The 22,635-nt window shown below is 49.6% G+C and overlaps 1 protein-coding gene across 2 annotated transcripts in view; it reads right to left on the bottom strand.

Moving 5' to 3' along the window:
- Positions 1 to 22,635, bottom strand: part of LOC127584952 (adhesion G protein-coupled receptor E1-like) — a 46,669-nt gene that overhangs the window by 9,839 nt on the left and 14,195 nt on the right. For both annotated transcript variants that reach the window (XR_007958449.1, XM_052042001.1), the window contains exons 2-13: positions 17,113 to 17,193; positions 15,424 to 15,567; positions 14,268 to 14,378; positions 12,832 to 12,899; positions 11,272 to 11,446; positions 10,001 to 10,105; positions 8,868 to 9,052; positions 7,217 to 7,378; positions 6,240 to 6,443; positions 4,239 to 4,459; positions 2,892 to 2,958; positions 1,833 to 1,912 (exon numbers count right to left, since the gene is read on the bottom strand). Coding sequence is in view for 1 of the 2 variants with exons in the window: in XM_052042001.1 (XP_051897961.1) it covers positions 1,833 to 1,912; positions 2,892 to 2,958; positions 4,239 to 4,459; positions 6,240 to 6,443; positions 7,217 to 7,378; positions 8,868 to 9,052; positions 10,001 to 10,105; positions 11,272 to 11,446; positions 12,832 to 12,899; positions 14,268 to 14,378; positions 15,424 to 15,567; positions 17,113 to 17,193 (1,603 nt within the window). In the remaining variant the exon portion in view is untranslated. The remainder of the gene's footprint in view (positions 1 to 1,832; positions 1,913 to 2,891; positions 2,959 to 4,238; positions 4,460 to 6,239; positions 6,444 to 7,216; positions 7,379 to 8,867; positions 9,053 to 10,000; positions 10,106 to 11,271; positions 11,447 to 12,831; positions 12,900 to 14,267; positions 14,379 to 15,423; positions 15,568 to 17,112; positions 17,194 to 22,635) is intronic.

Raw genomic sequence — 22,635 nt, 5'->3', positions numbered from 1 at the left:
GTGAAAAAGCCTGCATTCATTCACCCTATCTATACCCCTCATAACATTGTATACCTCTGTAAGATCTCCCCTCATTCTCCGGCACTCTGGGGAATAAAATCCTAACCTATTCAACCTTTCTCTATAACTCAGGTCCACAAGTCCCAGCAACTTCCTTGTAAATTTTCTCTGCACTCTTTCACGCTTATTGATATCTTTCCTGTAGGTAGGTGACCAGAACTGCACACAGTACTCTTAAGTTCAGCCTTACCAACATCTTATACAACTTCAACATAACATCCCAACTCCTGTGCTCAGTGCCCTGATTTATGAAGGCCAAAGTGTCAAAAGCTCTCTTTACAACCCTATTGACCTGTGACACCACTTTTAAGGAACTATGGATTTATCTTCCCAGGTCCCTCTGTCCTACCACACACCTCAGGGCCCTACCATTCACTGTGTAAGTCTTACCCTGGTTTGTCCTCCCAAAGTGCAACACCTCACACTTGTCTGCATTAAATTCCATCTGCCATTTTTCAGCCCATTTTCCCAGCTGGTCAAGATCAGTTTGCAAGCTTTGATAGCCTTCCTCACTGTCCACTATGGCCCCAATCTTGGTGTCATCTGCAAATTTGCTGATCAAGTTTCCCACATTATTATCTAAATCATTAATATAGATGATAAACAACAACGGACCCAGCACTGATCCCTGCGGCACACCACCAGTCACAGGCCTCCAGTCAGAGAGACAACCATCTACTACCACTCTCCAATTGGCTACTTCATCCTGAATACCAAGCGACTTAACCTTCTGGAGCAGCCTCCCACATGGGACTTCGTCAAAGGCCTTGCCAAGGTCCATGTAGACAACGTCCACCGCCTTTCCCTCATCAACCTTCTTGGTAACCTCCTCGAAAAACTCTATAAGATTGCTTAGAAATGACCTGCCGTGCACAAAACCATGTTGACTATCCCTAATCAGGCCCTCTCAATCCACATACTTATATATCCTGTCCCTTAGCATGCCTTCCAATAACTTACCCACGACTCACCTCAGGCTCACTGGCCTATAATTTCCCTGTTTATTCTTAGAGCCTTTCTTGAACAACAGAACGTGAGCTACCCTCCACTCCTCCGGCACCTCACCTGTGGCTAAGGACATTTTGAATGTCTGCCAGGGCCCCTGCAATTTCTTCACTAGCCTCCCACAAGATCCAAGGGGATACCTTGTCAGGCCCTGGGGGTTTATCCACCTTAATTTGCCTCAACCTTCCTCACTCACACAGACACACTCGCATGCACTCACAGACACAGTCAGACACTCACACATACATACACTCACACTCAGACACACACATACACTTGCACTCACAGTGAGGAGCTGTGTTCATATGGAGCAGGGGTAACTGTACAACACATACAATGCTTGTTTCTGTCGAGCTACAGGAGTGTGAGATAAATATTGGGTGAGACACTGGGAAAGTGCCCCTGCTCTTCTACAAATCAGTAATATCTTCACCCAAGGGGACAGGAGGACCAGGTTGGCTCATCTGACAGTGCAGCACTGCCTCTGTGTGGACTGAAGTGGACTCCAGCCCTGAGCTCACTCACAGCTAAGGAGAGGTACAGAGTGAACCGGCAGGGTTAGTACTGGCCCAACACCGTGAACCGGGCCTCCGTGAAAATGAGGGATGTCACTGGGAACACTTCACAGCTGGATACAAACCTTCCTGTTCTAGGTTTTCATGGGATGCATGGATGCCCAGGAGACTCGGGCAGATTTTGGAAGTTACAGTCAGTGAAGAACAAGAAGAACCAGCCCAAACCAGCCAGACAAGTTGTGAATCACCCACCTGTTCCTGTCCACAATGCTCTGGTCAGAGATCACGTGGGACAACTTCATCAACGTTTTGCAAAGGATGATCAAGTTAACCTGCAATTAAAGTGAAAGTTAACATATAATCTGAGATGCCCAAAGCAGCGGATCAATGGGACGGTGCAGGGAGGTCGGTGGGTGAGGATGGAGGTGGGACCATGTCAGCCAAGTCACCAGAGCACAGCGACAGCACTGGTCTTCACCGGGAGGGGTGATCCACCCACTCCCCTGCCACGACCTACTCCTCCTCGTGAGTAGTGGTGGAGCAGGTTCTTCAGATGCTGTGAATCTCAGCTGAGGGATGTCCTGCATCAGTGTGGCCCGTCCGTGCTGAGGGTGTGGTCAGTGAGTAGGTGTAACGGCCTCGTGTGTCTTGCACCGGTTGCTGGCCCCACCTCTCCCTACACACCACCACCCTCCATTCCCCTCACCCTCCCTCCCTCCTCCTCCCCTTCTGCCATCCTCCTTACCTCCATCACTCTACCCTCCATCCTTCCCTCCCCTCCCCACCCACCACCCTCCCTCCTCCCCTCCCCTCCCACCACCCTCCTTCCTCCCCTCCCTACCTATTGCCCTTCCTTCGTCTCTCCCTCCAGCAACCCTCCCTCCATTTCCGTCCACCTCTCTCCCCCTCCCCCACTCACCACCCTCTTGCCCTCCCTCACACTCACTCTCTCGACACCTTATCCCCCACCACCCTCAGTCCACATTTCAGCCTCGCTTCCAATTCCTGTCCCTCCCCACTGCCCCTCCCCCACTGCCCCTCCACTCCTGCCCCTCCTCAGCCCATCAGCCCCTGCCCCTCCCCTGTCTCTCCCCACTGCCCCTCCCCCCACCCCTTCCCACTGCACCCCACTGTCCCTCCGCCCACACTCTGCAGGTCTTGCCCCTCTCTCTCCCCCCTTGTTAACCCACCACCGCCTCCATTCATCCTCCTGCACCCCCTCTACCCCTGCCAAGGGCACAGATGTTATCACCACTTTCCCCCAGAGCCTGGCTGAGAGGGGCAGGAACCCAGGAGTTCTGATCAACTTACGACACAGATAAAGATCACCGGCACAAAGAAGCTGCAGGAGAAGCAATTCTCCGGTGAAAGCCAACACCTGGAATTAAACGTTAAGATGGTTACAACAGCGGTCACCTTGTGCCCACAGCCCTCTCCCACCGAGACCTCTGTGGTCTCGTACAGTCCCCTCCCTGAGTGAGTCCCAGCTTCCAACACATAACCACACACTTTTCTCCCCTCTCTAGCTCTGGCTTCCCCTCTGTGCTATCTATACACATGTGCCACCCTGCATGAACTTGGCTGTTGATTACTCCCTGCCCACTCCACCTCACCTCTCCTCTCTAGGGGCCCCACGTTGCATGGTTTTGAAAGCTTCCCAAATCTTGGCTGGGTGTTCATCCTGGGTTGGTGGGGGGGGGGGGGGGGGGGGGGGGTCATATAATTGCCTCTGCTTTTTATACTCTGCCTCAGAAAATCATCCTGTTACCCTCACCGGTGACCGATGGATTTCTCGTCTTATTGAGCTGCCGTCTAAATCCTCAGATTCTCTCCTTTGTCACTTACTGTTCTCTCCTTCCCTTTGCAACCAGGTCAACACCTCATTGGCCCTTCACTGTGTCCATACACCCTCAGTAAGTGTGAATCTTGGCTGCTATGTTTGATGAGATCTGTCAGTACGTACATGACACCTTCACACTGAGATCGTCAACACCTGACCTGTGTCCTGCACTCCACCATCATTCACCTGCACCTCTCAGTTACTGAGTCCAGTGAATGAACAATGTGCCACAGTGTCCTTCATCTACCTTCAGTTAATGGAGTCTAACCAAAGTTTCACAAACACTGAAAATATGTTGGGAAAAATAATGGATTGTTGTAAAAACTCAGACCCTTTACCAGGGAAGGGAACCAATTATAACCTAGTCTGGGTTACCTGTTATCCCATCCTGTACCTTGAAATAAGCTTTAAACATCATCTGGTTGCTCAGTGCAAAGCTAGGATTTATTTTCTAAGGGTGCTGATGGATTAAACACCTCCAACTTTCCACTGACTGCCCACATCACAGGGACAAAGTCAACAAAAGGCATCTCCACACAGATGGGTCAGGGGTTCCAAATTTGTGCTCAGTGCCTGTAGTTGGTGGAGGGGAGGGGTCAGTCAGTGGGTTACTGGTCAGGTATTGACCGCGGCTGGATTGGGTTTGGTGGTGGTCCATGGCAGGTCCAGACTCCCATGTAGACAACAGTCAGACTGCGACTGGTGCCGGGCAATGAGGTGCCAACACCTCCAGGAGGCAGGAGACGGAGGGCAGTGTTGGCAGGAATAATGGAAGCGAGAGGCTGTTCACAGGAGGGGAGTTAATAGAACAAACTCACGCTGTCGGAGTGCCGTATCCTCTGGGATTGGCTGCTGCAGAAATGGCCACTATCACAGCAGGAAGTCCATAGCCAACCCAGTAAATGTATCTCTCCAGAGGAACCTTGGCTTCAAACACCACCTCCACCAACAGGTAGAGCTGTATGCCTTCCAGAAGCATCCAGACAAACACGGCTAGGAAGAGGTAGTGAAGGATCGCAGCGATGAATCCACACGTGATCTGGAGAACAGTTACAATCCAGTTCAGTGCACCGGTGAAGGGGAACGAGACAGACAGCCACATACCAATACGATGCCCTTCACAACTCAGAACAGCCCAGGTCTCCTCACAGCCAGTGGCATGTTCTAGTATGTAATCATTACATACAGGTCTCCTCACAGCCAGTGGCATGTTCTTGTATGTAATCATTACATACAGGTATCCTCACAGCCAGTGGCATGCTCTTGTATGTAATCATTACTCTAGTGTAGGAATACATCAGCTAAACTGCACATGGGGGGGGGGGGGGGAGCACAAACTGTAATTTCTGAAAGCTGAGATATTGGTGAATATTGATGAGAATAACTCTGCTGGTGTTGACTCTCCTTTGCTTGGGGCAGACGGGATCTTCTTCAACTTTCTCAATGAAAAGCTGTCAGTGTGACATGGCAGCACTCCGGCAGCACTCTCGGTCCGACTGCCTGGACAATGGGCAGAACTGTACTGGAGACTGACCTGTGGCTCCCGACATCCTGGTGCTGCGGTCACTCCAAGGAGCAGTGTGGACCACGAACAATGCCAAGGCCCCAGGACACTCTGCCAGCTCGCTGACAACTTGTGCTAGAGTCACAAAGTCATGGAATTCTACAGCACGGAAACAGGCCCTTTGGCCCAATGCATCTACAGGTAGGTTAAGAATAAATGGGTGGTGAGGCAGAGAATAGGTCACCTTGAAGATCATCATGGCTGTCTATGTGTGGAGCCACAGGAAATGGGTGAGATTTTTAATGATATTTCTCATCAGTTTTTACTGTGGAGAAGATCATGGATGCTTGGATCATGGTCTTGGACCACACACGAATTACCAGGGAGGTGGCACTGGTGGCCTTAAAACACAATAAGGTAGATAAATCCCCAGGGTCTGACCAAGTGCATCCTTGGACCTTGTGGGAAGCTAAGGAAGACCTTGCAGAGATATTTACCAGTGAAGCTCCAGAAGTCCAGAGGATGCCCAGTGTTGTACTGTTACTTAAGAAGGGCAGCAAGAGAAGCCAGGGAATTACAGAATGGTTTAAGCTGAGAGGAGAAAGATTTAGAACCATAGAACTATACAGCACAATACAGGCCCTTTGGCCTACCATGTTGTGCTGACCTTTAAAAGGGACCCGAGGGACAAATTCTTCACCCAGAGGGTGGTGCGTATGTGGAATGAACTGCCAGAGAAAGTGGTTGAGGCAGATATAATAAAAACATTTATAAGACATTTGGATAAGTACATGGATAGGAAAGGTTTCAAGGAACATGGGCCAAATGTGGGCAAATGGGACTAACTCAGTGGGCACCTTGGTCATTGGGCCAAAGGGCCTGTTTCTGTGCTGTGTTACTCTTTGACTCTTATGCCGACCAAGGTGTCCTCCTGACTTGGTCCCGTTTGCCTGTGTTTTGCCCACATCCCTCTAAACCTTTCCTATCCAATTACCTGTCCAAATGCCTTTTAAACACTGTAATTGTACTCACCTCCACCACCTCCTCTGGCAGCTCATTCCACATACCCACCAGCCTGTGTGTGAAAAACCTGCCCCTCGGGTCCCCTTGAAGTAGTGGAGACACATGCTGCTTCTCGAGACCTCAGGTTGACAATAGAAAGTGGGAGAGCACGGTGATGGTGTCACCATGGAACCTGCTCGAGAAGTAGAGGTGAATCCAAAGCCGTCACTGTATGGACGTGCAGTGTCCAGGACTTTTCACTCATTAAGCTATGTGCCTTCAATATGCTGACATGCTGGTTGAACTTCCTTACCTCGTTGCTCGTTTGTGAAATTCCAAAAAGGAAGATGAAATCAGCCATGAACAAGGACTGGCAGAGGTTCAGGTGGATGGAACACCTTGTGTCTTTCTGGGGCTGGCAAGTATAAAAGGTGACAATTGCCAGCAGCAGACACAGCAGCGAGATGCTTAACCCGATGATTGTGATGAGCTGAACCTCAAACACGTCAGGAAGAGCCTGTCAATACAAAACAGGGACAACTGTGATCCTGCATTATTTAACATTTACATTCAGGTTTTTTTTATCTGAACAACGTAAGTACTGGTGGGGAAAAGCTCAAAGGATCTCCACCAATAGGGTCTTAGAAGTTTCTCCCTTGATGCCCTTAAAGTCCAAAAATCCTCAAATTCACTCAGAGATCCTGTACTGATGTAAAGAATCCCTGACTGACGACCCTTGGCAGACTTCCTGCTCAGTCTGGTGGCTGACCCCTTGGAGCCAGGCTGCATGTGCTTTTGTTACTGTTCTGGTTCACATTGCCTGTGGAATTAACCCATCCCAATGGAATTCGAGGACATTAAACTCCTCTTCCCAATAGCTGGCCAACACCAGACATGATCGTTATCGAGCTGGACCAGGCAAGTTCTCCCTCGGGTACTGGACAACTAGCTTCAGGGGTCCTGATTTTTCTCACTGTTGTTTGTGGGATCTTTCTGTGTGTAAATTGGCTGCATTCTAACCCTACAAAAGATGCAGCATTGAGTGTATAACTCTGGCTTACATCCTGAGCTTGAGGCAGGAGCTGTATCTGATCTTCTAACTGCTATCATCAAGAAAACAATGAACATTTCTTTATTTGACCACCCCTCATTTATTTTCTCACTTGCTCTCTTTCCCCTCTCTGTTCTCATTCCCCAGCTGCTGAACATCTCTCTGTGATCCCCCATCACCAACCCTCCCTCCTGCCCCTCCCCGGACCAGGCCTGCTGGCTGAGGTACCACACTCCTACCTTCAGAGCCATCAGTACAGCGAAGCTGGACAGGTGATTGGCTTTGCAGACGGTGTGTGTACTGTTGTATTCCATCAGCTCACAGCCTTCGGGAGACCAGAAGCCTTTGGTTGATGTGTGATCCCAGTAGACGCAGGTTATTATAAAATTGTCCTTGTTTGTCTGTAGAGAGTGAAGGAAACCTATCATCAAATGGCTTCTGTTTTCAGCGAGTCTGTGGTTGGCGAGGACTGGGTGGGGTTTTCACCCTGGGGAGGGCACACACAGTATTGTGGGCACTGTGTCCTAAGCGAGCACGCTCCCATTTACCTTGGGACATACAGATTCCAAGGGTCTGCTGGGTGAATTACAAGAAACTTCCTCATCTGGATTGGGAGGCAGTCCAGAGAATGCAGCCTGTCATTTGGGACTGAGATGGAGAGGAACTTCTTGTGGTGGGATGGAAATACTGGGGGCGGCAGTCACTGGGGAGACAGATGCTGAACCGATGGAGTTTTGGACCTCGGAGGTTCTGGGACATGGTGTTGTGAGAAATCCACATGGCTGTCACATGACAGTAACGACACTGACCCCCGCTGACCGGAGGACAGCATTGCTCCTCTGAACGGAAGTGATGCTACTGTCAATCAAGGTGCAGCTCCACCCACCCCTCAGGTGTGAGAGTACCTTTTGCATCTGAACCTGCCTGACCAGTATCCTTTGTCTCTGAACCTGCTGACCATTGGCTGTGGCAGGAACCTTTGTCTTTGACTTCGACACCATTGGCTCATTCAAATCATAACAGTGAGGCTCCACCCAGCCTCCTAGCACCATAAAAAGGGCAGCCTCCGCTAGCCCTTCCTCTTTTGACGGCACCAGGAGTAGTGAGACAACACTGCAGAGATAGTTGGTAAGAGTGCATCACCACATGGTCAAGGGAGCGTTCCACTCAGACTCTGGGTAGTATTAGAGCCAATGCTAGTGTGGGACAGGCATTGAAGTGTTATATCCTGAAGCTGTACACTGTTACTGTGTGCTTGTGTGTATTAGTGTGTGTGTGTGAGTGTATTTTACCCCATTTGCGCTTCCCCTCTCGTGTTTGTGGTATCCTGTGTGTGAGAGTGTGTGTCTGTTCACATCCATTCTGTCCCGCGTTTGCCTTTGTGATTAAACTAATTTTGGTCTACAAAGCTCGAGTCCAGAGTCCTTGATCCTTAAGACAGTTAAAAGAATGATTTCACACAACACATGGGGACGGGGCTAACACATGGACACAGAGGGTTGGCTGTGGTCTTATCGAGGTGTTTGACAGGTCAGAGATATTGACGTTCCCTGGTCCTGACAGCCTTGTGTTACTGGCTTGAGTGTGATTGCTTTTGGCACGGGGTGTTGGGCAGGCTGCTGAGGTCACTGAACTGTGCATGGAGAGTGTGCCGGGAATCCTGAGCTCTCCTACTCCCGGGCAGGATGTCACAACCCCGGATGGAGCCTGTGCTCAGGAAGTGTTGCTACACTCGATTCCAGGAGCAGAAGCCGGCTCTGACCAGCCCACGTCACTCCCAGGCTTGCACCAACCTACACCCTGCTGCAAGCAGCTCTCAACTTGCAGGCGTTCACTGTGGGACTGGGCTCCGTCAGTGCCCGTGGAGGGGTGGAATGGAGAGGCTCTAACCTCGTTGTGGGCGAAGGTGAAGATCAGGGGCTGGGTGAGCGAGTTGTTCTTCCTGTTGCCAATCACCATGGTTATTACCCTCGAGCCCAGTGTCGCCCCCTGAGGGCCAGGCTTGGCTCCAGTGTCGTTGCACAAGAACCCATCCAGGTGTTTGTGAACAATTAAACCGGCAGCTGGCACCCTCCCTGTTTGTGGAGAGGGAGAGAGGTGGAAAGAGAGAGAAGTGTTACCGCAGATATCACACACCAGCTCCACCCCGATCATTTGTTCCCAGGAGGTGAGACAACACGTGTCGCACTCCCCATCTGACCACTGCACCACCCCACAGACAACTGACCAACACGTTGTGTCAGGAGCCACACACAGACTGGATGGGGTGAGATGGTCAGATACCCCCTCCTTGCCCCCGATAAACAAAACGGCAGTTCTGTAGTCACCTTCACTCGGAGAGTCACACAGCACAGACAGGCCCTTCAGCTCATTGAGTTTGTGCTGACCATCAGCACTCATTACTGGCCCCAGTGTTTATTTTAGTTCCTGAACTGTTTAATTCCCAAAGGGCAGTGGTGGGACTTGAACCCCTGTCTCCAGGTCCCATCCAGGTCTCTGGGGTTTATTGCAGGAGTATAATGGCTACTACCCCAAGGCCTGCGATCGTTATCCTGACCCTGCCCAAGGTTTACTCCAGACAGCCTCGGGCAAGTCTCCCTGCGGCAGGAGCTCCATCAGCTGACCAAGGCACAACCAGCACGGTGCAGCCGGAAACTCCCAGAACCAGGAGAGGTCTGCCGTGGTCACTGGGGACAGAAAGGAAAGGGGCTTGCTCTGGGATTTGGGGTGGGATCACGGTAGGTCACTAGCTTTCATTTCCATTCATCCGGCACTGCCTGCTCACCGATGTGTAAGGGAAAAGGCCACAGTGCTGGAGCGTGTGTGGAACACTGCTGCTCGGAGGTCCCAGCTCCTTCCTGCCCACCAGCCTGGGACCATGGGATGCCACAAAACCCTTCATAAATCACACCAGGAACCCAGTGCAAATCTCTGTCCAAAAGGGTTGGACTTGTTTCCACTGCAGTATGAGCTCTCTGATAATCCACAACAGTCCTCCACTGAAACAAAGCACTATACTTTACCCGATGTCACTCCCATGAGTATGGCAGGACCGACCTCGACCGTGTGTCCCAGCACTGATATCGTTAGTGGTTCAGAGGCATTTGCTTGTCGCTTTATTCCAATTTCTACAAATGGAACAGTTGGTACAATTAAAACTGCTTAATAATAAAGTTAATTAATGAAGTTTAATTAAGGGCTTAATTAATGAAGTCCTTTCTTTCTTCAAGTTATCATCTATGTCAGAGTTCCTATCAGGGCTTCAGACGTCACGCTGTGAAGTTCATTGGGTTACTGCTTCCCACCTTGGTGACCACTGACAGTTTCAGATCAGAGCGTTACCCTGTGAGCCCAGAAATGCCTGGATGAATTCACGGAAAATCCCACAGTCTCCAGGGACACAGTCTCACTGCTCAGAACATGGAAATGGGAAAATGGGAAAGAAAGAGACTGTCGATGCTGGGAGTCTGAAATGAAACAGAGAAGTCTGGGTTGGGATGTTCACCGGATCAGGCAGCATCTGTGGAGACAGGAACAGAGTGATGTTTCTGGATGATGACTTTCCCTCAGACCATCGAGCTGAAGTATTATGCCTCAGTTGTACAGGGCACCCTCTGTTGTGGGACTACTGGTGTACAGTGTACAGTCCTGGCTTCCTTCCTTGAGAAAGGATTGAGAACTGCTCAGAGCTGGAATGGGAGGGTTGTCTGCTGAGGAAGGATCGGACAGACCTGGCGTGTGTCCACTGGAGTTTCAGAGTGAGAGGGGAAGTGATTAAAGCACAAGAAGCCTCTCTTCATGACTCACATCCCCACTTAGTTCTGTGTCTTCAGCCAACTTGGAAACATTACATTTAGACCCCTCTGCAGAATCGCTGATACAGATTATGAACAGTTGAAGCCAATGAGTAGACTTCAAATCTGTGTGGTGTGAAACAAGAGGTCATGTTACATCCCTGCTCGGTTTTATTTCCATCTTACAGAGAGAGGTATAACTAGACTGTGGTTTGGAGACTGGTCTTACTAGTTTATGGCAGTTACCACTGTCTGGTACAGTGGCTGTTATTCCCAATGTCTTGGACAGCGAATGGGGTTACTGATACCTCATAGAGAAGGGGGGGAGTCAGTAGTAACAGTAGAGTGAGTGAGATTACTGTCCAACCAGTACCAGAGCCTTCTGGTACTGAGTGAGATCACTGGTGTTCACTCCAGTGAGGGTGTTTGTGTCCGGTTTAGGAGTTCAGTCCCAGTTCACTAGCACAGACAGCGGTATCTGCGATTCGTTAACACATTACCAAATGCTTCCATTGACTGCCGCTCTTCAAGTTGATTTGACGGAGCTTCAACCAAAGACATCATCATGCTTTCTGTTTTGTCCAGCAGCTGGATTATGTTGTTCAGCTGGTCAGGTTGTCTGTTGACTGCTGACACCCTTTGGTAGAGGGTCTGTATTTCACATGCACTAATACACTGTAACCAGACAGAGGAAACAAGTGGTTGTTTTATGTTCCTGTCTATATTGGTATCACTGTCAGTCAATAAGGTGTCAACTGAAGCTCCCAGGGCACTAGCTTTGAATAACATCATGGACTATTAAAAATGTGCAGTCTGAACTTTCATATCAACACAACCAGGGTGGGACTGCCCAAACCAACACACCGATAGCTCCTGGTACACAACAGCATCTCCTTCCCACAGCCACACAATGCCCAAAATGACTTAAGTATTTTTGAAGTGTGGCTCTTCCTGGAGTCCTGACCAAATCCAAAATCAACAAAGCAGATTATCTGATCAATATCACATCTTACAATGTGAGATCTCACTCTGCATAACTCGGCTGCCATGTTTTCTGCATTGCAATATTTCAAAAGGACCTCAATTTTGTGAATGTTTCATAATTTTGAAAACCTGTATTTGTCCTTCATTTAATCTCTCCTGTTCTAATCAGAAACCTTGAATTTTTTAAAATCTTTCTAAAAAAATTAAGGAATACTTTAAGGTGCATTTGTCATAAAACTGAACTCTGTTCCAACCCAAATCTCCCAGAACATAGAGTGGACGTGGAGTAGATACCCAACAGCACAGGGCAGTGCTGAGGGGAGATAGTGTCATGTTGTACTTGTACAAAACATTGGCTGGACTGCAACTAGAGTACTGTGTACAGTTCTGGTCTGAAGTGAAATCCCAGAGGAAGTAGTAGAGGCAAATATAATTATAATGTTTGGAAGACATTTGGACAGGTCCTTGGATGAGCATTGTGTAGATAAATACAGGCCTAATGCGGGCAAACGGGCCTCATAGTTGACAAGGACAAGTTGGGCTCAAAGGACCTGTTTCCTGTGTGAGCCTATGATCCTTGACCGTTGCAAGAAAACAGAAATGTGGCAACGAGATTGGTTGCTGCAGAGACAAATGTCGACTATCCAGCAGCTGACTCCACCTTCACCCTCCCCCTCCCCCAGCTGGATCCATCTGCCCATCATCCCTCCCCATCCCCTCTTCACACTGGCCACCACCCCTCTCCACTCTCAGTCCTGAGGCAGGGCCTCGACCTGAAACGTTGACATTTCCTCCCTCCCACAGATGCTGCTGACCTGCTGAGTTCTCCAGCAGTGTGTTTTTGCTCCAGATTTGAGTACCTGCTGTCCCTTGTGTCTCCAAACAGAGATTGGGTTGTCCAGATGTGTACTGTCAGCTATGCCCTGCTGATGTTTGTGGGTGCTTACTGTGCACAAGTTGTTTGCTGTGATAGCTGTGACTACACTTGCAAAACCTTTGAAGCATGCAAACATCCAGAGATTATTTAAGGCACCATAAAATGCAATTTCTTTGTCATCTTTGTTTGAGGCACTTACCACTTGGTCAGATTCCGTGGAATTTTTTCCATTTTTGGTTCCGTTAATACGGCAGGATCTTTCACACTCTGTGGTGAGGAAGAAACTGGTTAAGGTCACGGGCTGGAATCCAGGGATCCCCACACTAACCTTCCCCCACCAGTGACGTTCATACCATCCATTGTCACAGCTTCACTTACTGAAGACGTTGAACTTTACACAGAATTTCCTGAGATTGACTGATCACCCTTCCTACTTTTCCAGCATTTGGCACTGTTGAAGCTTGGAGATGTGAGTTAAACGGGGACAGCTGACGGGCACATCAATAAACTGGATTCAGAGAGTTGAACAATTGACTTCATTAAAACAACAAAATTCACATTTTCTCTCTGAATCACTTAGAGTACAATAACAACATTTGACAGCAGGGAAGCAGGGGTCTTGGAGACTGGTGCAGTCCCTCTACGTGTGGGGAGTTAGCTGAAGCACCAATGCAGAGTGGTGAACAGGACCCCTGCACCTTTGGTGACAGGTTTCCTGTCCGCAATATGCGAAGGAGAAAGGAATGTGGATTTTTAACCCGTGGAGATGTAACTGGGATCCACAGCTGTCAGAGGGGCCTTCTCCAGTGAGGGATGGGGCATGGGGGTGCCGGGCTGATGTAAGCGGGGATTGGCGTGGGGGGGTTGCGGTGGCTGGCGTGAGGGTGGGTTTGGCATTGACCATAATTACTGTGGGCGGTGCTTCTCTTCCCTCACCAGAAAGGTTGCCGTGAATCCCACTCTGGAATGTTCTGGGCAGGTCTTCAATTGACTTGAGGTCAGCAGAGAGAGTCCGAGCCGCTGGAACCTCTCGCTTCAGTCTGGGACCCTGGTCCTGGAGGAACTCGATGCAGGTACATTGGGTCCTGGATCAGGATATGTAGGACTTCCTGAGCTGATACAGTAAAGGACCTAAGTGAGTCTGGACCCTGAGTCAGTGGCTGGGTTGGAAGGTGAGTGATTGATGGGAATGAGGAGCCAGGCAAACAGGGAATGAGCTCCCTTCCTCTCTACCCCAACCTTTGCCCTTTTGATCCTGACTCCTTTTGTCCCTGATTCCACTCCCCAGTGCTTCATGGACACACCGAGAAAACAATAATCAGGCCGGTCTGTGGACTGTGATTCACCAATAAAATTACCAAAAGCAGCAAATCTCACGACATTGGAGTGAAAACTTCGGCCAGATGCAAGGTTCGGTGGTTAAACCCCACTGACACTCTGATCCCAGTTATGGCTTCCTTCAGTAAACTGATCCGCACTCCCTGCCACTGATCAGTCCTTGTGAACAGCTTGACCAATAGTGTTCTTGCAGACATTAATTTCATCCCCAAACATTAAATGGAGCCAACATAGCAGGATAATTTACGTTTGTGCTCGGCAATGCTCCTTGTGAAAACAGCTGTGGGCACTTCTTACCTGTACAGCTGATGTGACCTTTTCCGTTCAGACAACAGTAGTCTCCGATTGTATTTAAGCAGTTTTCCTTCATGTCACATTTCATTGAAGTTGAATTGCACTCGTTGATGTCTGGAATAAATTGGAATATCAACACAGTCTTTGGTTTTGTCCTTCAGTGTCTCAGGTTGTGTGAGATGACAGGAAGGCTCACGTTTAACCCAGAGATAGTTGGGTCAAGATCTGAGAACTGATCTCAGCTGACCACCTAGGGTTTAACGGGGGTAGGACAGCTGGTTGCTTCAATGTACTAATGAAGTCTCTGAACCTGCTTCACAGGTCACCAGTGGCCTGGGGAACTGGAGAGCCAGGGGCAGAATCAGGGAGAATGTACGTGTCGTTGTGGGGAAGGAAGAACAGGAGTCTTCAACCACACACCCAGCCTCCTGACCCAGAGACTGAGCCAACCCCTCCCAGACTCCATGGGAATGGAGTCACTTAAAGTCCAGATAAATTGGTGGGGAGAGGCACTGATCCGAACTTTGCTCCAATTTATTCAAGCAATTAATCGAATTTAAATTCCCCAACCACCATGTGGCATTTGACTTCACACATCTGTATTGTCACGGAGAACACCAGCTATAACCTTGCCCTCTCAGCAGACCGAGGTCCATCTCCTGACCTCTCAGATCTGTACTGCTCGAGGCAGGAGTGTGATGGAAATCAATAACTAACGCAGAAAGCACAAGAAACTCTCAGCTAGTCAGGCAGCATCTGTGGAGGAAGAACAGAATCAACCACTCAGGTCAGTAACCTACCACCCAACCTGCGTCACCGACCTGAAACACTGACTCTGTTTTTCTCTCTGCAGATGCTGCTTGACCTGCTGAGCTTTTCCAGAGCTTTCTGTTTTCAGTTTCAAATTTCCAGCACCTGCAGGATTTTGTTTTGGACATGTGGGAAACTCCTGTCCTCGTGTGGATCGACACAGGAGTGATGGGGGACTCTGTGGTCCAGCCTGATTATTGCACCTTCTCCAGGTAACCAGGGCGGCCAACAGAGGCATCAATGCCCACGGCACCACTTGCCAATGATAACTGTATAGTGGAGGACACTGGGCATCGAGGGACAACCAGCAGAGATAAGCAGTGTAGTTACTCAGGCACAAAGGACCTACCTTTGCAGTAGGGACGCCCAGTTGTACAGGAGTTTCCCACCATGCAGATTTTAAACCCCTTCTTGCAGTGACACCTATGCTCACTGTCTTTGGCCACGCATTCTGAGCCATAAGGACACGTGTGTGAACGACATGCAGCAGATTCTGAAACACACAATGGTTGGATGATAACCAGTAAGGTGCAGGTTACAATGCCCTCTGTTGCAGTGTGACACTGCCGGTGGGAATGTTGAGGATCTCAGAGGGAAGGTCCCTGGAGCCCCTCTGATTGCGCAGGGAGAAGGGGCTGGAATGCGTTCTCTGCTAACCTCCTGCTACAGGTCAGAGACAACCAGCTCTGCAGGAGACATGGTCGTGCAGCGAGTAGAGCCTCTGCATTATGCTTCCAGCAACCTGGGTTCGATCCTGATGTCAGGTTCTGTCTGTGTGGAGTTTGCATGTTCTCCCTGTGGACCGCGTGGGTTTCCCCTGGGTGCTCCGGTTTCCTCCCACATCCCAACGGCGTGCGGAGTTGGTGGGTTAATTGGCCGCTGTAATTTGCCCCCCAGTGTGTGGGTGAGGGATGGAATTTGGGGGTATTGATGGAGTGTGGGGAGAATAAAATGGGATTGAGGTAGGATTAGTGTAAATGTGTGGTTGACGGTTGGCACAAACTCAATGGGCCAAAGGGCCTGTCTCCATGCTGTGTCTCTCTGTGACTCTGACACTGAACTGAGACAGTGCGGGTGTTCAGGATCCCAGAGCTCTGTCTGAAGGTGTGGAAGGGCTGATGCCATCCTGTGTCAGAGCCAAGGTTCATTCACCCCAGAATAGAACTGGGAAAGGAAGGAATGGCTGGCTGTTTCCAATCCACAGCCAGGTGATGGGCGCCACAGGTGGAACTGACCAACCAGCAGCCCACACACTGATGGCCAGGACCGGCGGGAGGTGAGAGTGACTGCCCCTGACCACAAGGTGTCCTGGGAAAACTGGTCAGTGGGATCATGGGAAGAACACCCAGTGGTTAGTATCATTCCTCAACAAAGGGAGATGGTTGTAGCTGTTGGAGGTGAATCACCCCAGCCCCAGGACATGTCTGCCAGAGCTCCCCAGGGTGGTGTTCTGGGCCATTGCCATCATACTGTGAGCAGTTCTGGTCACCACACGGTGGGAAGGATGTGGTTGCACGGGAGAGCATGGAGAACAGATTCACCGGGATGTTGTCCAGATTACAGGACTTTAGTTATGGGGAGAGATTGAAAGGCTAATGCTCAGAACCTGTTCACTGGAAGTAGCTGACCCACTGATTAACTCCAGACTTTAGATATTCCTGTCCACACCGCCACATTGCTCTGTGTCTGTCAGCTCTGCGGCTCCTAAACTCGGTCTGGGACCTCACGTCCCCTTCCCAGCCCACGGTTTCAGCCCAGTGGCCAGCACAGTCTCAGTGGGCCAAAAGGCCTGATTCCATGCCCTGTGACTAACTCTGCAGCCGCGATAGTGAAGATCAGGACAGCGGAGCTGGAGCATGGAGAAGGTCATTCCAAGGATGAGGAATTGGGAACTGTGTTCTGGGGCTGTAGCCAGCTTTGAATCCACCTTCAGCCACAACCAAAATATTCCCTTCCTGGATTATTTTACCCCTGCACTTCAGCCAGAAAGAGAGGGGAACTGTATTTCTGAACCCTGTGGCAAAGGTTTGTCACTTACCCACACACTTGCCGGTGTTGCTGGGTGAGCAGGGCGCAGAGGGAACAGCATTCACTGCCAGTAAGTTGTGGAGCAATAAAACTGGAAGCAGAGAGAGAGGCTCAGTTAGATCCAGCACCTGGGAACACTTCTTTCAAAGACAGGTTGTCCAGCTCTATTCTCTTTCTATCTGATCATCAAGAGAAGCTACATCGATGCTGCAGAATACTTGCCCACGATAATGTCCAGCTCTGTATGCCCTGTTCATGTGGGGTGGTTCCCTTCAGCTCCACAAGGCTATCAAGAGCCAGCTAACATTGCATCACCGTGTCACTTTCTTCCCAGCTCCTGATTGCCGTTCCTGTGTCCTTAACAGTGAGGTGTCAGACAGTAGCCAGGAGGTGGTTTCTTGGTTCACAGGAAGTGCCTGCTGAGGGTGACATTGGTGACATTACAACCACAAGAGGTTCTGGCAGACAAGCTGTTCAGAAGTTGTTTCATTCTGTGGGAGTCCACACAGGGGCCATAAACAGAAAGGCATCAAAAGTTCAGGAGAAACTTCAGGGAGTGTACCTCCCCAAAATGTGGAGTGGTTGGTTGTCTCGGGGGAAGTTACACATGAAGGAGAAAAGCACAGAAGGTATGTTTACAGGATGTGAAGTGAAGGGGGAGGAAGTTGTTCTCAGTGGTAATGTCATTTCTACCAACCCTGGGGTGTGTCCAACCTTGACTGCCCTTTCCCCAAGACCGGTGAGAGTTTGCTCCTGACCTAGAACGTTACTCAACAGTTGAGTGGCCGAGTGTCAGGGCAGCAGGTGGAGGGGAGATGGTGCTGCCGACTCTGAGACAAGCAGCTGAGCTGAGGGATCCCGATGCTCCTTGTGTACATCCATCCAGTCTTTGATGGAAATCAAAAAACCTGCAGATGCTGGAGATCTGAAATATAGCCAGGAACTGCTGGAAACACTCAGCAGGTCAGGCAGCGTCTGTGGAGAAACAGGTAATAGTTCAGGTCCGGACCTTCATCAAAACCAGATTTTAATGAATGGCCCTGGACCACAACCATTACCTGTTTCTCTCTCCACAGATGCTGCCTGACCTGCTGAGTGTTTCCCGCAGTTTCTGCTCCTTGATGCGTTCTGCAGCCGGCCCATCAGAGTCCCAGCTCCCTGAGGGTGTTTCACTGCGGCAGTGAACCTCGCAGCCACCAGATGGCAGCACTTCACTGGCGCTGTGATCCCACTCTGAGCCCGACTGTGTGTCAGAGAACAGAAACAGTCCAGTCACCGGAGCCTGAGCTTCCTGGGTGCTGCAGAGTCAGAAATGGATTTGGTTGTTGCACAGAGGTCAGGAGCAGGAGGTGGTCACGGCTCCTCAAGTCTGCCCCTCCATTCAATACAATCCCAGCTGATCATCCGTCACCAATTCTATTCAATTCCATCTGCAGCTCCTCAGCAAATGAAGCTGTGCCCTGCAGAACGAGAGACCCGGACAGGCTGCAGCAACTGGCTCAGACGTTGCAATGAACATTGGTCCCTCAAGGTGCAGGCAGTGACCACCTGCAACGAGAAACTGACTTCCTGACCAACAGACAACAATCACTGAGGATAGGCAGCAACACCTCTGGCACGATTATTCTCAACACTGGTGACCCACAAGGCTTCGTCTTCGGCCCCCTACTCCACTCCCTATATACTCATGACTGCGTGGCCAGATTCTGCTCTAACTCCATCCACAAGTTTGCAGATGATATCAGGATAGTGGTCTGTATCTCAAACAGCGATGAGTCGGAGTACAGGAAGAAGATAGAGAGCCTAATGACATGGCGTCATGACAATAACCTTTCCCTCAATGTCAGCAAAACAAAAGAGCTGGTCATTGACTTCAGGAAAGGGGGTGGTGCACATGCTTCTGTGTACATCAACGGTGCTGAGGTCGAGAGGGTTGAGAGCTTCAAGTTCCTTGGAGTGAACATCACCGATATCCTGTCCTGGTCCAACCATGTAGACACCACGGCCAAGAAAGGTCACCCGTGCCTCTACTTCCTCAGAAGGCTAAAGAAATTTGGCATGTCCCCTTTGACACTCACCAACTTTTATAGATGTACCATAAAAAGCATCACAGCTAGATGTTGCAACTGCTCTGCCTGTGACCGCAAGGAACTGCAGACACCTCAACATATCATGGAAACCAGCCTCCCCTCCATGGACTCTGTCTACACTTCTCACTGCCTCAGTAAAGCAGCCAGCATAATCAAAGACCCCACCCACCCATGACATTCTCTCTTCTCCCCTCTCCCATCGGGCAGAAGATACAAAAGCCTGAAAGCACGTACCACCAGGCTCAAGGACAGCTTCTATCCCACTGTTATAAGACTATTGAACGGTTCACTAGTACGATCAGATGGACTCTTGACCTCACAATCTTCATCGTTATGACCTTACACCTTATTGTCTGCCTGCCCTGCACTTTCCCTGTAGCTACAACACTTTATTCTGCATTCTGTTATTGTTTTCCCTTGTACTACCTCAATGCACTGATGTGATGAAATGGTCCATATGGATGGCAGCAGAACAAAGTTTTTCACTGTATCTCGGTACATGTGACAGTAATAAACCGATTTACTAAGAAAGTCTGACCACCTGCCTTGATGGCAATAGCATTGTCATCACCAAGTGCCTCATCACCAACATCCTGCGATCACCATTAACCTGAAACTCAACTGGCCGGATAGGTGGGAGGTTGTGTATCCTGTGGTGATTCACCTACCAAGAACACAAGGCCTTTCCACCATCCAAATCCCGACTATGGTCCAAGACTTCACCTGCCTGGATGAGTGCAGCTCCCACAACTCTCAGGATTACTGACTCCATTTGGGAAAAGCAGCCATTTGATTGGCACCCTGTTCCCCAGCCCAAACATTCCTTCCCTCCCCATGGCCCAAAGAGACTGCAGTGTGCACCATTTACACCCGAACTGCAACAGCACCTCCCACACTCATGACCCCTCTCACCAGGAAGGACAAGGGTAACAGGTGCAGAGAAACCATCTGCAGGTTCCCCTCTGAGTCACAAACCATCCTGACTGGGAAATATATCACCTTCCATCATTGTCACGGGGTCTAAATCCGGAACTCCCTCCTCAACAGCACCATGGGAGAACAGCAGTGAAGATGGCTCAAAGGATGGGGCAAGAAATGCTGGCATTTCGGTAGCACCCGGATCCTGAGCAGTGAATCGGTTTAAAAAAGCACTGCAGAAATGGCTGGGTCCCACAGGTCACCGTCAGACCCCGCTACCAGATCACCGGGTCCCACAGATCACCGTCAGACCCCGCTACCAGATCACCGGGTCCCACAGATCACCTGTCAGGCCCGATACCAGAATGCAATAAGCCCGAAACTGTGAGGCATCAGTCCCTTCCAAACACTTCTGGTCAGGTTGCAATGGGGCAGTGAGGGGGAAGCCATTCCCTGAGGTGAGGATGGACTAGTCAATGACCCAGGAACGTACATAACAGAACACACAAACCATTTCCTAGCTCTGTGACTTGACCGCCAGAGAATTAAATGAAGCATTTTTACAGTTGTGTGTGCATGTACACAACCTGTCACTGTGAAATGAAAACAATGTAAATCCACCTGACAACAGTGTCAGGTACAACACAAGTTCACCTGACAAGAGTTCTGTATTGTGGAGCCAGTCTGCCTAGTAGGAGAGGCAACTGTTGACCCAGGAACTGCCGGTGGTCTCACATCCACTGGGGAGTGGAGAGAGCAGCTTAAAGAACGTTTGCGAATGGCTGACTGGGCACAACAGACTGGAGAGGGAGAACAGACTGCAACTGAACTCATCACCCTCCCGTACCTACTCCAATGTATCTGCTGTCTGTGCCTTCCAATGGACAATAGCAACATATCACAGATGCTGGGAATCTGAAATGAAAACAAAGATTGCTGGGAAGACTCAGCAGGTCAGGCAACATCTGTGGAGAGAGAAGCAGAGTTAACCTTTCAGGTCAAAGAGGCTTCATCAGAACCAGCAGAAGTTAGTAGTGGATTGTGTTCACTGAAACAAGGTGAAAGGGAGTTTCCCAGAAACGGTGCTGGAACTGGTTGTTCCAATTAAGGCATCGGACCCTCACTCTGAGAGAGCAGTTTGGGTCAGAGTTGATGACGAGAGTGTCCAACACCCTGCAAGGGTAGAGCAAGGGAAACAGGAGATCCACAGGAGAGAGGACCAGAGGAGAACAGAGTGCTCATGGCTGGAGAATGTCACAGAGGGACTGCTGAAGCCAGGCAGGAATTTGAACACAGGAGAAAAATTTTAAATATAGTTGTTCATGGACTGGGAGCCAATCAGGTGATAGGTAACTGTGACCAGTTGCATGCAAGGAAGCTGGAGTCACATTCCAGCACCAAGGACATAATCCAAAACCTCTGAAATGCTGATGGATGCCAGGGCAGAAAGAAGGTCAGACTCACATCTATACCGCTCAATTCCTCCCTTCAGAAACTCCCAAAGAGTTTACAGCCAATAAAGTGGTCTTGAAGTGTGCTTGTTGCAATGCCAAAAACCAGCAGGGAGTTTACAAGGGACTGGAATAAAAACAGAAAATGCTGGTGATCAGATAAAGTTTGAAGTGAGACCGGTCTCTATTTCTGCTTCATTCTGGTTTGTTGCACAGCTCAGAGTAAAATTCAAATGCATCTGCACCAAATGTTTGAAGTGTGAAATCTTCAAAACCCTTCATCTTAACTTCACGATACACTTGCCTATACATGGAACTCTGCGGCTTTGCGCTGTACATTACTATCAGCCAGACATCGAAACAGCACAGCCCCTCAGCACAACATCTGGTACTTGAGTGAGCAGTGGAAACATTGTGTAAGTCTTTGCTAAACAGATTAAAGAATCCACAGGAACCAGTATGAAGGAACAATGAGTTTAAAGATAAACTAGATACTGATACTGAAATGGAAATAAAAAGGGAGGAGATTTGACTGTGAAACAAGGACAAAGAGGCAGGGAGAAAGGAAGAATGTATCGGGCGATGGAGAGTGTGGGTGAGTGGGACTAATTGGATTGATCTTGGGTACATCAACTGTGCTGAGGTCAAGGACGTTGAGAGCTTCAAGTTCCAGGAGTGAACATCACCTACAGCCTGCCTTGTACAACCACATAGACGCCACAGTCAAGAAAGCTCATCAGTACCTCTACTTCCTCAGGAGGCTAAAGAAATTTGGTATGTCCCCTTTGACCCTCACCAATTTTTATCAATACGCTATAGAAAGCATCCTATTCAGATGCATCACAGTTTGGTATGGCAACTGCTCTGCCCGAGGCCGCAAGAAACTGCAGAGAGTTGTAGACACAGCTCAGCACATCACGGAAACCAGCCTCCCCTCCATGGACTCTGTCTACACTTCTTGCTGCCTCGCTAAAGTAGCCAAAATAATCAAAGATCCCACCCACCCTAGACATTCTCTCTTCTCCCCCCTCCCATCTGGCAGAAGGTACAAAAGCCTGAAAGCATGTACCCCCC

Source organism: Pristis pectinata, chromosome 31 (assembly GCF_009764475.1).
Source record: "Pristis pectinata isolate sPriPec2 chromosome 31, sPriPec2.1.pri, whole genome shotgun sequence".
Classification (NCBI taxonomy): Eukaryota; Metazoa; Chordata; class Chondrichthyes; order Rhinopristiformes; family Pristidae; genus Pristis; species Pristis pectinata.
This window is presented reverse-complemented; position numbering and strand designations above follow the sequence as displayed.